A 17,059-nucleotide genomic window follows, 5' to 3' on the forward strand; every position below is an offset into this window, starting at 1 on the left:
CTTGTGTCACAAGAAATAGAGATACTTACAGGCAACAAAAACTAGAAATTTTAAAATGCCTTTTGTACCAATGTATCCTTAGGGAAAGACTTGAAAAAACAAAAACAAAAACAAAAAAAACCACTCAAAACCTATTTTAGCTGTAATTTGGGGTTGGGGGGAATTTTTAAAAACACTTCCCCAAACATGGTTTTCATTTTAAGCTTATATTAGCTTGACCGTGTTTAGTTTTGATAGGGATGAAAGGTTTGGACTGTTTGGATACTTGTGTTACCCAAGGGCTGTACTTTTAATCCACAGGAAGAAAAGACAGACCAAGAAATAGTTTAGAAATCAGGCAAGAGAGTGGAGCGAAGGAGGAGAGAAAGCGGGGAAGCTCTGGGGAGGTAGCAGGGTTGCCAGCTTTCCCGGGCTCTCTGGGACCTTCCCATTGCATAAAGCAGAAGCCCCGACTTGGATCTGAACAACCCTCAAGGAGATCCTGCTGACCTCTTGCTCTTTTGGTTTCCCCTCTCATCATCACATTCCAGGCACTAGTCCTTCCAAATTCCTTCCACAGGTTACTCTGGCTGTCCTGGGACCCTCACATCTGCCGCCCCTTCAGTCTAGAATGTCATTCCCCTTTTCTGGTGACTGTTTGCTGTACTGACAGATTGCCTTATCCGAGGTCCTTCCCTGCTGTATTCCTAGAATCTGGATCCCATAGTATACATTCAGCGTGTGGTTGATCAGTGCATAACCAGAAGGGTGGTAGATATGGTGGACGGAGAGGTAGATCTGAGGGTCCAGTGACTGTTGCAAGGCAAAGTAGAAGGCTGGATGCAACTGGAAAGTTCACCGGGATTCTTTTGTAAGCAGGGCTCTATAGCACTGCCTGAGTCTGATGGACTTGGGGTGCTGTGTGGGTAGGCTCTGGCCAGCCACTTTTTTCTCCTGTTATGGAGAAATGCGGGATGTGGGGACAGGGCTGCTGGAAATTGGGCAGCATATCTGAAATAAGGCTGATGAAGAAAGAGAATCAGGGAATGCAGAGTTCATGGTTGTTGGACTTGGCTTTGAAGTTGAGAGCTGGGTTGCAGGTGTGAGGTTAGAAGAGCCACACTGAACCCTTCTCTCTCAGGGTTTAACAATTAAACCTGGACACCAGTGGACACCAGTGGGAAGCAGTCCCACAGGGAGGTTGTGGGAAGAAGGGAGAGAGGATGCTTGGGCCCTGCAGAAAACTGATCATCCCTACCGCTTGGCAGACATGGTGATTGTCATACATGGCTTTGCACTGACTCTCACTTCTCAGCCTGCCCTTGGCATAAGCTCTGTGCTCGTTTCTGGGGCCATCTGAAGAAAAAGGCACAGTCCCTGGCATGGAGGAGTGGTATATACCCAGGAGACTATACTACAAAGCCATTGGTCACAGAGGCTGGTAAGAGCTTCCAGGACTCAGGGCAGGGAGGGCACTCGAGAGCTGACAATAGGAGGTGACGTTTTCACTTACTGAGGGGGAAAGGCCCCACCCAGTTGTACCAGAAATGATGCATTTCAGCAGAAGAATACATGGGCAATAAGAGATGAAGAAGGGGAGGCCTATGGGAGGAGTGACAAGAAGTGATTATGATTAGGCCTGAGGTGTGGTATGAACAAGTAGGAGATGAAGCTGCAGAGCTGGACAGAGCCTAGGTTGCGTTGGGCCAACTGAGTCATGCCAGAGGCATCAGGGATGGTCCGTGGTGGTTGGGAGTACTTTTGAATGATCATCCTGATGACACTGTGATGCAAAACCAGAGGATGTTAAAAAGAAGCAGGAGAGCAGTAGTCAGCAAGAGGGTGATGGGAACGCAACTGATTTACGGAAGCATTCCGCATGAAGTCAATAGACGCTCAAGACTGGGTAAGTGCAGGGAGGGCTGCCAGCTTTCCTCTCTGGCCTCCTAGACTGATTCAGTGACCAGAAAAAGTGCTGCCCAAATCCAAAATCCAACAACGGAGAGTTGGTGTCTGTGGAAACATCTGTGACCGGTATGTGGGGAGGGGCACTGCAAACATCTTTACATGTTTGCCTTCCTCATTGAACCCTCTCTGGATGACTAACCTATGCTCTTGGGTTCCTCCCACCGGATCTCTGGAAGACAACATTTTTCTTTGGATTAGCCATCCACCCATCCTGTAGAAGGAAGGCTATCTCTACCTAGGTGCCAGTCTCTAAGCCACTCTAGGGAGAGCCAGCCTTGTGTAATGACTCCTGGTCATTAGTATGCTTCCTAAGGAGAGACGGCTGGTGGAATGGCCTCATCCTCCTGGTTCAATGCAGTTGGTTGCCTGTTGATAGCTTTGCAAGGAAGAGTCTGGAATGTGGCTGACTTGGCATTTCCCAGCTCCACCCGCACAGCTGGTGGGGCTTGGACCCAGCGCCAGATGGGGCTCAGGCAGTCTGCTTGGCTTGGCTCAGGCCTTCTGGCCAGCTCTCTTTACCTTCTCTAAAACTGCTTAGGACAGCAGAACTGGGCCCCAAATCTTGGCCAAAGCAGGTTGTGGTAAATGGGCTTGGCTCTCCAGCTATGTGTTACGGCCAAAACCTGCCAGGGCCAAGGCCACAGAATCAAAACTGAAAGTGCCGCAGCAGGATGGCCTTCACCACCCCTAAAACTGGGAGAAGGCTGAGTGTTTCTGTTCAGGGAGGGAGCTGCCTCTAATGGGTTTCCCTATCCCTGAAGACAGAAGTTACAAAAATAGCCCAAAGACAGAGCTACAATATCCTGAATCTAAAATGAGGCATCTTTTGGGTGTAGCTTTTCCACACTACAACTGAGAAAACTTGGGCATTCTACCTACCCAGGTAGCCCTTCTAGAAGAACATTACCCATGAAGGAGTTCCTGCAGGCACAGGTAAAGGCAGTTGGCTCCTTCAGCATAGGGTCCCAGCTCCAGCTTGATGAACAACTATGAACCGAGCCGTTCTTGCCCCTAGTAGGTGTGTGTGTATGTGTGTGTGTGTGTGTGTGTGTGTGCTTGTGTGAGTGTGCATGGGAGAGCAAGACTGAGCCAATGTCAGAATGTCAGCCAACACTGTAGGGTCAGCTTTTTTTTTATTTTTATTTTTTTAAGAGGATGCTTCCAGAGAACCACTGGGATGGCTCTTTGAGTAAAGGTATTTGCCACCAAGGCTGTTGGCCTGGGCCAGCTCCTGAGAGCCTACATGATGGAAGGGGAGAACTGACTCCCTTGGGATGTCTTCAGGCGTGCATGTGCATACTGTGGCATGCACACACATGTATTCCACACACACAAATGAGTGAATGAATGTACAAAAAGAAACACGTAGGAGGGTACTTTCAGGAAGTTGTGAGAGCTGGAGCGGCCAGTGGGATATGACTTTGAGGTCAGGGTAGCGATGGCAGGAGTCGGTGTGGCAGGAACGCTGGCAAAGATGGATTGAGAGGCCCCTGGAAAATCTGGGAGGGACCTGATGTTCTGCCCCACCCTCATCTACACCCCCCTGCAGGAGGAATCTCAGAACTGCTCAGTTCAGAGGTCTCTGGTGTCTTCTCTTGCACACGCTCCGTGCTGGTTTAGCTGTCCCAGGACTGGGACAGATCAGAAGTAGAAAGGCTCTTGGAGTTTGTTCCGGTAAAGGTGGTGGGTTCTCAAGAATGGCCCTGCCATCACCCAGCCTTGAGGTAGAACGCTGGGGTTTTGTTACTTACGGGAACCTCTGGAGATCTAAGGGGTCCAAAAGCCGAACCTCGTGATAGCTGGGATGGAAGGGAGGGGGTGGGACACAGTGCCCAAACAGTAGGTTGTGGATTAGGGGCTTAGAAGGGCCTCTCCTGAGATAAGACCTCCTGCACTCAGCCCAGCATTCTGCTGTGGCTTGGCAATGGGCAGGGGAGGCGTGCAGGCTAACAGTGAGAAGCCAGGGCTGCTCCGCACTGGAACGTCTTGATGGGAGAACAGAGAGGGGGCGGAGGAGAGCCAGGAGGGCAAAGGAACAGGGCCCAGGTGGTTATCACCTCCTGGCCAACTGAGAGCTTTTGAGATTGGAAGAACTGCTTCTTGATGTGAAATAGCCCAAAGGCAGGTAGGGAGAGCTCTGACCACAGACATGCAGAGAATAGACAGGCGGACAGGAGGGCGCTCCAGGAACACATGTTGGAGGGAGAAAGCCTTCCCTGGCAGGGCCTCTGGCTGGGATGACCTCATCCCTTCACGTCTCAGCAACCGAGACTTTATTATTCCAGCCTCCAGGTAGACATTACGCTATGCCGAGCCTAAAGGTTAAATAAAGGAAGCGCTAGATGCCTTCGCTTTGGCGCTCTCACAGCTCCCTGGTGAGAGCCTTCCCTGGGAGCTCTTGACTCCTCTAGGGCTTGGGTCCTCCCTGATGCTCCCCTTCCCGCATCCTGAGCATCCCTACGGAGTTTCTGCCTACCCACCCCGTATGTACTGCACGGGCAGCCATGAGAGCAGGTGCTGCTGCTCCTAAAGGAAGAGAAACGTACACACAGACAGTGACATAACAGCGCAGAGAGTGTCAGCCTGCCTCAGACTTCCTGCACCTGATTTCCGGGGCAGATTAAATGGATTCTTTGGGAGTCAAAGGCCAGTGACAGCTCCGTCACACCTTCCCCAAGGGTCTCTGGGTGGAAGCTGTCAGGATGAGGTCCTGTTGTTGACATTTTTCTTCCAGTCCAGGATGTCCAGGGGATTTACCCAAGACTGAAGTCTGCCTCATTAAGAATGGAATGGACAGCTACCAGGGGTGACCAGCCTGTTTTTTTTGTTTTTGGGTTGGGAGGTTGGGGGAGTAGTGCAGCTTTTTTTTTTTTTTTTTTTTTGCTTTAACTTCACGTTGCCTGGGAGTTGTGAAGCAAGACAGGATTTTCCGGCTTGTTCTCGGGGAGGGATGAGATGTGGCCCATCCCTTTCTAGAACATAAAGCAAACTGAGAGAGGTTTCATATCACCAAGTACCTTGGACATTTTTTTTAAAACTCCAGGTATATTTTTAGAGTGTGCAAGGAGGGGTCCCTATCACCTGGTCCCAGCTCATCAGTAAGCTCTTCTATTAGTGCTCTGTCTCAGACCCTGCGCATCAGTCATTTGAAATCTTCCAGGATTTCAATCCCAGCTTTATTCCCCTTCCCAAGGGCAAGGTACCAGGCATTTGAATATGGATCCCAGCTCATGGTCAGTGGCAAAAGCCCCAGGACATTTGTGTGTCTCTTTTCTTCTGATCAGGAACTCTAATCAACTCCTCTGGAACAGACTTATCATTAGCTTTAAAAACTGTTATTAGTATCACTCTGACTTCTTTGAGTAACGATGATGCATAAATAATTAGGTAATAAATAAAATGACAGATAGGTAGGCCATTGCATATACTCATACACATAGGCATTGGCCTTGAAACTTTGTGGTCCAGAGATATGGACTGTGCCAGATGCATTCATCACTATGTGTCTGGGCACCAAGATATGCTCCTGGTCACTCTAGTTTCTCTAAGAATTAGCTGGGGTTCTGGTTAGCATGTAATCTCTTAGGCCCACCTCAGATATCCTCAGGGAGGATATCCTCAGGGAGATGGCTCAGCAGTCAAAGTCCAAGCAGCAGACATGAGATCAGAGCTCAGGTGTCAATCATTAATGTAAATGCTGGGAGTGTACCTCTAATTCCAGCACTCGGCAGGTGGGCACAGAATAGACAGAGGAAGCTGGCTGTCTAGACCAACTGTGTAGGGGAGCCGTGGCTTCAACACAGAGACTCTGCCCTAATTAATAGAGTGAAGAGTGACCAAGGGTGACTCTTGACATCAACCTTGAGCCTCTACACACAAGCACAAAGCCACAAGTGATGGGAACATCGCACATCCCATCTGCCGGTCTTCATATGTTAGGCTCTGCTCCTCTGAGACAGTGAGCAGCCCGAGGCTGGGCTGATAGCCCCAGTCCTGGCACTGGGTGTGGTGAGTGCTCAGTGCTGGTTTCCACTCACAAGCTCAGGAAAGCATTCTGTCTGACAGTGAGCTGTGGGTCAGGAGAGGACAGTTTAGATCCTAGACATGGTTAACTCAGGTGGATTAAATCTATGTAGTTTGTCTGGAGTGCCTATCTGCACAAGGAATGTCTTGGTTATTTCAGAAGATGAGGCAGGTCAATGAAATAATGATCGCTTGGAAACCCCTAAGGAACGAGCTCTTGTTACCTGATGACTGATAGCCCAGCATGAAGACAGTCTTGGTTTGGTCTTTGATGCTGTGGCAAAATGCCGTGATCTGGGTAACTTATAAAGAAGAGTTTTATTTTGGTTTATGGTTCTGGAAGTCCGAGAGCATAGCAGCATCCATATGGCCTCTGGTGAGGGCCTCTTAAAGCTTCAGCTTACAGCTTTGCATGTAGCAAGTACATGCAAAGAGGAAGGGAGAGATGAGGCGGGTATCTGTTTCATAGCAGCCTAATGTGAGAGCTAATCCATTTCGAGAAGAACTGACCCAGTCTCTCAAGAAGGTAATTAAACTTTCTTCAAGGGCTCACCTTCACTCCCCAACATAGACACATTGTCAGTCAACTTCAGTATGAGTTGGCAAGAGCAAGTGCTTAACCGTAGCAAGGACTCTGGCCTGTGGCCGTTTGGGAGAGAATCACAGTGGGGTCCATGGCTCCTGCAAGATCCTGATCGGTGTTCTCTGGGGTGGGGGTGTCTGTCCACTGCCCAGGTTCTCAGAGCCCGACCCCAGCCACACCCTGGAGGAGCGAGTGGCACACTGGTACTTCAGCCAGCTGGACAGCAACAGCAGTGATGACATCAACAAGCGGGAGATGAAGCCGTTCAAGCGCTATGTAAAGAAGAAAGCCAAGCCCAAGAAATGTGCCCGGCGTTTCACCGACTACTGCGACCTGAACAAGGACAAGGTCATCTCACTGCCTGAGCTGAAGGGCTGCCTGGGTGTTAGCAAAGAAGGTGAGTGCCACTTCCTGCGCACCTGCCAGGGCCAGGGCCAGGGACCAAAGGCTATTTTGGGGGAGTGAGATCCTAGATTCCCATGTATTCATCTGTTTATTGGAGGTGGGCTGTACTCCGGGGCTAGCTGCTCGCAGCAGCCATGTACTTGACTGATAAGGTTCCTATTCTTAAACAGTCTACTGAGAAGACATAATAGATAGTTATGCATGTGCTTTGTGATTGGTACTGTGAGAGTGTATTAGTTAGGGTGGGCCAGGGTGCAGTAAGCGGCCAACAGACTCATACTCATAGCTCAACTTAGCAGAACTTGCTTATCTTTTATCTTATCCATGGAGTAGGGCAGCATAGTTCCAGATTGTGTATGTGTGCAAGTATGTTCTGTGTGGTATGTATGTGTAAGGGACAGGGCAAGAATAGGGGTGGCTCTACATAATACCTCGAGGAACCAGGCTGAGAACGACCCTGTTGTCTTCATCAATGGGCTTTTAGGGGCATGTGAGGTGATTCTCTGGGACAGTCTGAGAACCGATCTGCATATAATTTCTCATGGTTCATGGACTGTCACTCTGTCACTAGGCTGTAGCATCTGTAGGGAGGGTGACAAGAGGCAAGGTAAGGCTGGAGAACTCTTCACTCAATAGGGAGGCTTTAGAAAGGCATGGAAGAGCCACTGGACTGGGAAGGTCATATTTGAAAGAGACTTCCCAGTGCTCTTCACAGGTCTACACAAGGATGCTGGGAACTTGGTGAGGAAGTGCTGTGGCCTGACCCTGTCCCATTCCATGCCCTTTTTTTGTGCTGGGAGTACTGTCCATACAGCATTAAAACAAGGGAAGGTACAGTGTATTGACATAGTCTACTGAACCCAGGAAGTCTCCCTCTGGGACGTTTCCAGACACCAGGTGCCTGCCACTTCCAGCTGACACACAGGACATGGAGGAAGCATCCAGAGGAAGCTGTAGTCTGGACTGCAGGATTTAAGGATGCTCCTCCAACCCCAGCTCAGCCAGGAGCAGGCTGTGGTTTCTAGTCATCTGAACAGTTTTTCCCAGAGACCCCTGGGGCACCTTCTGTTTCTTGCCCAACCTGTGTTTCTGACTTCAGAGGTGGCATTGAGGGTGTGGCTAGAGCACCTGTGACCGTCAGTACGCTTGTGACGAGTTTGCATGCATCTGTCTCAGATGGATCTCTCTGGCATGTCTCTGTGAGCATACCTTCACAGGTACCTGTCCGAGAGCATCTCACTGTGTGTACATATGTATGGTGTTTCTATACCCGTCTTTAGAAATTGTGTGTGTGTGTGTGTGTGTGTGTGTGTGTGTGTAAGTGTTTCCCTCTTAGTATGTATGTGCACCAGGTGTTGCCTGCAGAGGTCGGAAGAGGACCCCTTGGAACTGGAGTGACAGACAGTAGTGAGCCACCATGTAGATGCTGGGAAATGAACCTGGATTCTCTGCAAGAGCAGCAAGTGCTCTTAGTCGCTGAGCCATCTCCTCAGCCCTTTATGCTTGGTTTCAAATATATCTATGTATGCATGACTATTCACGTGCGTACATGCTGTGTGTGTGCGCGCATGTGGTGTGTGTGTGGTGTTAGGAATGGGGTCAAGTAGAGCACTGGGCTAGAAGGAAGAGGGGGATGGTGGAGGGGCAGCTTCGAGACTGAGAGCCCACAGAGATCACAGAGGGCTTCCTTTCTGCTCCATTCCTCCACACAGCGAAGCACACACTGCTTCCAGAGCCCGAAGGCTTCTGTTGTTCTGCATTAAAAGAGTCTGGGCTAGGCAGAGGGGCAGCGATCTGCACTCACGGGGCAGCAATGTTGCCAGTGCTCGGCTCCTCTGTGGAACTTCACAGACTGGCTTCTGTGCCCTCCACAAAGACGACCCCAGAGTCTCTTGTGAGGAGGCCAGCTGTTACCTGGGGAAGCCAAGAGAGTTGCCAGAGAGGAATCCAGGGCACTGGGGAGTTGATGTAGCCGTGGGGCTCCGTGAGCAGAGGTGAAGTCTGCTGGGGGCTCTGTGGACATTGCCCTGACAAGCATGCCGGCTTCCAGGCATACAGAGCCAGCAGGAGAACGGAGAGCTATGGAGAAACCTGAGGGAGGAATGAGGACCGCTGTCTAGACAGAAGTAGGGATGTGGGTACAGGCAGAGACCCTGAAGTCAGATAGAGGTGACCCTTAATTCCAGCTCTGTCTATTCTAGCTCTGCAATTTGACAAGGCACTTCACCTCTCTAGACTTCAATTTCCTGCTCCGCCAAATGGAGGTGGTAGCGTCTCCCTTGGAGATCCGGTGTGAGAAGTAAACAGGATAGAGCGGGTGAGGGGTGGGGCAGAGTCCAGGTGCACAGTGACCACACAGACGAAGCCATCAGGAGCAGAGGAATGGATCCAGGGGCCAGAGGTGCTGCTTGGCAGCCTCCAGCCTCCCTGTGTTCTGGGTGACGTCCATCTGGCGGGATGGTCTGTGGGAGCCCAGGTACAGGTCATCTGGTATTGTGTGGTGCCCTCTCGTGGCCTGAGAGGGGCTTGCATGCCAGGTGGGGTCCCAAGATGGGATGGTAGAGAATGTGGGACTTGGAGGGTGTGGTTTTGGGTTTGAAGAACCAGAATTTTGGAAATGCCACATGAACATTCCTTCTTTCACCTCCCAGAACTCTCACTCCTGCCCAGCCTGGCAAGGCTTGCATTTGGAGGCCTGTTTTTTGGTGAGGATTGTAGTAGCCAGTCTATCAGGGAAGCAGCCTGAGGACTAGGAACTCAGTGTATCGGAACTACCAGCTTCTCCTAGGACTCAGGCTTCTTCTCTTTCTCTGAGGGTCCCGAATATGGGTCCAGAGGGTTACAGCCAGCAATGACTTTGCTTCCTCCCATGAATTCTGTGCCATCATGGCTTCTTAGCCTTAGTAAATAGGGATAATTTCACTCCTGTTGTATACATCTGCTGAGGTGCAGAGATGTGCTCCTGGCTGTCCATTTGTTTTCTATATCTCCACGGATGGAGCAGGACCACCAGGAAGGCTGTAGGCCTCCTCTTTCTAGGTGCAGATCTCGGTGTTTACCACTGAGAGCAGCAGCTGCAGAGTGGAGCCGAGTAAATATGGACTGTAGGGTCAGGCAGCCTGCCTCTGCCCTCTCCCACAGGCCTGCCTGCCTTGGGTCTGTTTCTCTTATCTTTCTGGACTTGTGACCTCTTCTGTGGACTTGGATGTGCTAACATCTGCCCTAATTTTGTCTTTCTTGGGTGTTAAGGAGGTTGGGAGATGCTGAGCTGTGGAGTCATGGGATCCACAGGAAATCTTGGGCTCGGCAGAGCGAATCTCCCCAAATCCCAAGAATTGAGCTGATTCTTGGGGCAGTCCTACATGGGGGGCAGAACAGAAGCAGCACAGGTATTGTGCAAATTCCACCTTCTGGTCCGTTCCAGCAAGGTTCTGAGGTATGTTCAGAGACAGAGGGAGCTGGCCTAGCTCCTAGTGTGTTCCTCCTTCAGGAGGTCAGGTCTTGAAGGAGCACCATGGCCGATGCACAGGGGTGGGTGTTATCAACCCAGGTTAGTCACTCTGAGCCTTTGCCTTCAGATTTGGCAAGTGATGGGGCTCTGACATTACAGGACTCAGAGAACCAGAACCAAGAAAGTTATGGAAATAGCCACTAACGCCCGCCTTAGCTAATAGCTGAGGGGATTCCAAAGTGGCATCCCGAGTGGGTTCCAGTGCCACGGTGGGAAAAATAAAGTGAAGGAAGACTGTTTATTCTCTCTTCCCTTGGTGCCTGCCAGTATGGGTTCAAGGTCAGCCTGGGCTCCATAGAGAAACTCTGTCTCAACAGAAACAACGTCAAGGACCACAGGAGCAGCAGCAGTAGCCAGAGAGGCGCCCTAACTGTAGAAGAGACTGTTGAAATGTGTTGGTGGACAGCGGGTGTACCAGGGAGAACAGGGCAATATGGACCCCCAGAACAGGAAGCACAGCCATGCCACTTCCGGCTCCCTCTTACTCCTGCTGTTTCTGAGCACAGAAGAGGCAGGGGCTCAGATAGGGGAGCTCTGCCAGCTGACTAGGTCAAGGCCCCTCCTATGTCATCTGTTCCTATTTGTTGCAGGTGGTAGCCTTGGCAGCTTCCCCCAGGGAAAACGAGCAGGCACAAACCCATTCAGTAAGTTGCCTTCTTTCTGCTCTCCCCTCTTTCTTTCATGGACCCCCTGTTGAAACTGTGCTGGCACAGCAGCGAAGCCACTGGCCAGGTCACCTGGGGGCACACACTCAGTGTCTGGTGGGGACATAAGAGGAAGATGGCATCCGTGCTGAAAGGATTCTGTCACCCCCAGCCATCGCTGACACCTGCCATTTCCTCCAGGCTGACCTAGTATGATCTGGTCAGAAAGCACCCTCATCCTCTGCTTGTCTGGCAGAGTCGAGGTTTTTGCAATTCCAAACTGACTCTAGATGCTGTCTGTGAGTTGCTTCCAAATGGCAAGAGACGGGTGGGTTAAATATGCATGTCTGAACATCTAGGCAGCCTGTGCCTGACTCGGTTCATATCTATGGCACCAAAACCACCCTCATGCAGACACTCACACAGGTGAACATTTCATGCATCCCTAACTGCTTATATCACTTTTCTTTTTTTGCACCCTCTTTCCCCCGCCCAGTTGGACGCCTTGTCTAAGGAGCAGAAACACCAAAAGGCCAGTGGAGAGTCCGAGGAGACAGAACTGACCATCAGAGAAGACACGTACCCTTCAGCGCTGCCCGTGGCCCAGCCACAGCCCATGTAACATAAGTGGTGCCCGCCATGTTTGCACTTTTAATAACTCTTGTGTGTGTGTTTTGTTTCCGGTTTCATTTGTAAACACCAGCTAGCTAATACCACAGCGGGAACAGGAAAGGGAAGAAAAGCTGTTTATTCTCTCTTTTATTTGTTAAGTGTTGGATCTGCTACTGACAACTTTTAGGTTATTGGGAGGGTGTTGTTGGGATCCAGAGGAAAGAGATTTATATACTGTATATAAATATATATGTAAATTGTATAGTTCTTTTGTACAGGCATTGACATTACTGTTTGTTCCTTCCCTTCCCTCTCCTTACTCTGGACTCACAGTCCAGCTTTCTCAGATTGTATCCTTAACTTACCCGAGTTTCACTGGCGATGGACTCTGTGTGAGAGTAGATGAGAATGCCATGCTTGTGCCATGGACACCATCAGTTCTCTTCTGGGAGGAAGGGAATACTCTTCTATGCCATTAGCTGTCCAAGTCCAGTCACTTGGCCATTGGCTGGGTAGGAGGGGAGCCCAGCTCACGTGATGGCCAGTATGGCTTCCAATTCCCTGGTGGCCCACATGCCCCTGCTAGCCAGGTGCCCTGGCAATCTGGGGTAAATATCTGAGTAAGTTATACTTGAATAGGCTGAATTTGGCTACTTTAAACATTCCCACCCCTGTTTAGCAGCTACCCCCATGTAGGACCTGAAAGGGACACACCAAGCCCCTGAGGAAAAGGACACCCTAGCAGGGCTTTCCTTCATCAGGTCTTTGGCACCTGATGGTTGATGGTGAAGAGGACAGATGGCCTGCGCCAGCCCTTCTGCCAGCCCACAAGAGAGTTTCCACAAGCATGCCTCCCCCAGCACGGGAGTCAGTCTGGGTTTCACTTCCACGCTTTCCCGCTACCTCTCGCCCTCACCCTCACCAATTGGGTCAGCCATTTGTTAACCAACACTGGAGTTGCTCTTACTCCTTCAGTTCTTCTCATGGACTTCCAGACCTATGGGCCAACTCTAGAAGTAAAATTGACACTGTATCCCTTACTTCTGCCTCCCCAGGTGGAATAGACTTAATAACCCAGCTACAGGGAAATCCAGGCCTTTGCACAGAGTGTCACTGGGATTACAGAGTGGCCACCCAGCCATCAGGGCCGATAAGACAGATAAGGTTTTTCTGTCTAGGTGACACGCTGATTCAGATGGCCTTCAGTCAGAGCAGCAAGTGACACTTAGCAGCTCTCCCTATGGTCAACGATGATGGCAGTGAGGGAGGTTAGAATTGGGCTTTTGCTGGCATGCTCTTGGCAATCTGGCCTTGTCTGCCATTCCATCTCAGCATCCCATAAGTACACCCACCTTGGTAAACCATATTCTGTCTTGGCTGCATACATGCTGTCCACCTCCCTGAGCACAGCCTCTTCAGGGCTTGATTTGATGAAGTCTTGGCTACAGAAGTTTCTTGCTGTTCTAGAGAATGTCACATACATTGTCCCATGATGATGAGTGACCCTGTCCTGACATGCTAAGCTAGAAAGGAAGTCTTCTCTTGGAGCCTTCACAAAAAACACCACAGCGTCCTGGAGCTGGATGAAATGACCCTCCCAGCAGACTCCAGCCCCATTTCCTGGCCTGAAGAAAACGTGTGCACAGAGAAGCCACCTTCACGTAGGAGCTCAGGATCTTCCCAGCCACCTTCTCTCTCACAGATGGACGTAGGCTGTGCTGTGTGATTTTCCCTTGGGAGGGAGGGAGCAAGGAAAGAGTATTTGTAGCTTGTTTCATAAAAAAATAAAAAGTGGGTAAACCTTGGCAGCCGGTAACTCTTTCTTTCGGTGGCATCCTCCGAAGGAAAGGCCCCATTTCCTAGATGGTTTCATGGTTTCCCTGGCCGAAGCGCTCAAGCTCTGATGCTGGAAAGTCTAGGTTGCTGTTGAAGAGACACGAGCAGGGAGGGCAGTGGCCTCTGGGTGTTGTGTCTCTTCCTCTTGACCCTTGCCTTCTAGCGTGTATACTTCAGTTCTCCTTTTTACCATCACCCTTGCAGAAACCCCTAAGTATCCCCATCATGGGGTCCTCCCCTCCAGCCACATCTGGAATGTAGCTGGCAGAGCTTTGCAGGCAGGACCACTGACAATCTCATTCCTGGTGGGCCCGGCTGTGTTGGTTGTTGTCTGGACCCCGGGCAGGAATGCAGGCAGAAAGCTGACCCTCACTGGGGTTATGCAGTCCACATCTCAGTTCTGTGTGGTACCAGTTCTGTGCTGGTGAACCCCGCAGAGCAGAAGGCTTTAGGATAGGGGTTGAAAACACATCTAGAGCCAGGATAGATGCCAGGGACCTGGGTCTCTGTGAGTGGGACCATTTCTTTTCATTCTTTCCCCATGTAAGGTTGTCCTTGGGAATGACCTTTGTAACTGCCCACTTGAATAGCTTTTCCAAATTCTTTCGGCTGTGTTTTGGACTGTTGTCCTCTGTGGGTACACAGAAGATAATTTCTCTTGATCCCCCTCCCCTAACATTTTCTCTGGCAAGACTTCCCTGAGAAAGGATCTGAACCCTTGACTGGTCACACAGTCCCTCATCCTCTGGTACCCCATGTAGTTCCGCTCCAGTTTCAGAATGCAAGTTTCTGATTCAGGGCATTGGGGATGTCTGGCTCGCTGTACACTGATGTACCATCCTGTCTGCTGTGTCACAAGCATGGTCTTTGGTAATAATACAACTCAGTGACTCAGGCAACATTGTTCCAGGTTCTGAGTGGGGGTTCAGTCCTACAAGGAGAATCAAAGTGATTGCTAGGACTGGGAAAGGTAGAGCAGGAGACTCCAGATTTCCTGACACCAGGCCCTGGGCACCACTGATCCCCCAGCTGTCTTCCTAGGGGCACCAGAACAGCAGCTTTTTCCAACACAGCTACATCAAGAGTCAAGGAAAAGACACAAATAGGTCCATTCTGTTTTTCCTCACCTCCGGGCTCAGAGCTATGCTCCACTTCTACAAGGACAGACCTTTGGGAACACGTTCATCAGGCAGGTCTAGAGGCTTCTGGGGCTGGCTATCTTTTCAGGACCAGTGAGTGTTGGCAGAGGATGGGGTCCCAGGTCCCAGGTCCCAGGTCCCAGGTCCCAGGTCCCAGGTCCCAGGTCCCAGGTCCTAGGGTTCCTAGTGATAATATCTGTTTCCCAAGGGGGTGGAACACCAACAGCCCCAACATCTTTATAGAAAGATAGATGGGTGGATGGATGGATAGATAGATGAACAGACAGACACACAAAATCAAAACAACAGATAATGCAGAGAGATAGCTAAGTTAGGGTCCTAGCTATTTACCCCCCAATTTTTTAACTGCAAGATCATGGATATGTCATTAAGAAAGTTCCATTCTTTTCCCAGGAGCCTTGACCTTTTCTTTCTGCACAAGTGGGGACAGGGGAAGTTCGATTCTTCATGAAATACCACCAAGTTCCTTAGCCCTTCAGCATGAATTTATTACTCTTACGTGACTTTCATGGTTCGCTAAAAGGGCCCTAACCTTGGTCATAGCCTTTGTTCTACTAACTTCCTGAGCTGGGTATGCCAGCCAGGTGTCTCTTGTCAGTCTGAATGATTCCTTCTGCTTGCCACGTCAACTTCTGACAGCACCTTAACAACTCGGTCTCAGCAAGCTGTTTTGCCCTGCACCATCTCCCCCTCCCCCACCTTAAGAGAACAGATTCTACAAAAAGCCCTTTTGCCTAGATCCTCTAAAAGGACTATTGATTCTAGTTAATGGTTGATGAGGTAAGCCGGGCCTGTTCCCAAACTCAAGGCCATCCTTTGGTAATCTCCACACTGTGCTGTACACTGAGGCACTGCCTGTCTACAAGGTAGTGAACACGTGTTGAACTGCTGATATGACTCTGTCGGGAGAGGCTAGGATGAGCTGCCATGACACACACCCTTCACGTCTTCTGTGGCTAAAACACAAAGGGACGGCGTCAGCTGGGGCACTTCTTTGTACTGTCCTCACTCAGGGATCCAGGCCAAGGAAGGCTCCTTCCCTCTTGATTGTGGAGACAGAGAGAGAGGGGAACAGGCTAAGCTGCACTCTGATTTCTATCCAGACGTGAAATATATCATTCCTAGTTTGCTTTCTATTGCTTTGATAAAGAAACCCAGCTTGGGGAGGAAAGAGTTTATTTGGATTACGTGTTCCAAATACAGTTGATGACTGAAGAACTGGGGACAAGAACTCAAGCAGGAGAAGAGAGACAACAGCCACGGAGGAACGCTGCTTGCTGACTTGCTCAGCTACCTTTCCTATACAATCCAGGACCACCTGCCCGGAGGGGCACTGCCCACAGTGGCCTGGGTCCTCCTACACCAATCAAGAAAATGCTTTCCACAGACTTGCCAGTCTGTGGAGGCAAGAACTCACTGGACATTTCTTCTGCCGAGATATGTTCTAGGTCTGTGTCACGTTGACAAAAACTAACCCTCATGGTCACATTGCTCACGGTCCAGTGACTGAAGAGAACCAATCACATGGCCTCACCCACCTTCCCAGCAGTGAAGAAATAGAATCAGAAGTGTTTAGTAAAAACTCTGCTATTACAATGCAGGTTATCTTCGTGCGATTTTAAATGTGCAGTGTTTACATCATCTAAGAATAAAGAGACCTGCTTATCCCATTTTGCACAATGCATTTTGCCCACGAGTTCCGAGAGGTGTAGCATGGTAACAATCATTTTCACTTCTCCACAAAGTGGGAAGGTGGCTGCACACTCCGCTTCTGTGAGAATTCAGCACCCCACCTAGAGCCTGTCTCTCAGGCCCCATAGGAGCCTATAGTGTGGGCAGGAGGAGAGCCGTCGGAGGGGGAAGGGCGGGTTCAGGTGACAGTGGAGGAGAATAGTTGGCCGAGAAATCCCAATGCCTTGCGTTAGGCATGCGAGGCTTCCTTGTCTTCTGTGACCACTGCTTTGATCCTTGCCCTATTGAATCATCTTCCATTAATGATAACCAGGGTTGTTTCCATGCGTTCTAGCCACTCCAATCATTTACACGCTCAGTTCCAATCAGTCATACAACTCAATATCCAGCTTGCTTCGGATCCTCCTCCCCTCCCTGCCCTAGCAGCGTCCTGGTCCATGGTTGCTAGAAAAACAGTGGAGCTGTGGCCTGGCTTCGGGTCAGTCACTCCTTTGCTTTATAATTAGTCTTTGTGATGGGGTCAGGAGGAGGGAAAGGCAGAGAGATCGTGAGGGCCTCTGAGCAGTGTAGCCTGCTGCGTTCCTTGTAGCCACTTCTTGGTTTAATGTTGGCTCTCATTTCCCACTGTGCCAGGTGTCCATATGCT

The 17,059-nt window shown here is 50.2% G+C and overlaps 1 protein-coding gene across 6 annotated transcripts in view; it reads left to right on the top strand.

Annotated features, from left to right (window-relative positions):
• Positions 1 to 13,530, top strand: part of Smoc1 (SPARC related modular calcium binding 1) — a 153,126-nt gene extending 139,596 nt beyond the window's left edge. For all 6 annotated transcript variants that reach the window (XM_060387788.1, XM_060387790.1, XM_060387792.1 and 3 more), the window contains 3 exons: positions 6,706 to 6,950; positions 11,060 to 11,113; positions 11,610 to 13,530. In XM_060387788.1, coding sequence (XP_060243771.1) covers positions 6,706 to 6,950; positions 11,060 to 11,113; positions 11,610 to 11,626 — 316 coding nt within the window. In that variant the 3' untranslated portion in view covers positions 11,627 to 13,530. The remainder of the gene's footprint in view (positions 1 to 6,705; positions 6,951 to 11,059; positions 11,114 to 11,609) is intronic.
• Positions 13,531 to 17,059: the final 3,529 nt, after the last annotated feature.

The sequence above is a fragment of the Meriones unguiculatus genome, chromosome 7 (genome assembly GCF_030254825.1).
Source record: "Meriones unguiculatus strain TT.TT164.6M chromosome 7, Bangor_MerUng_6.1, whole genome shotgun sequence".
NCBI lineage: Eukaryota > Metazoa > Chordata > Mammalia > Rodentia > Muridae > Meriones > Meriones unguiculatus.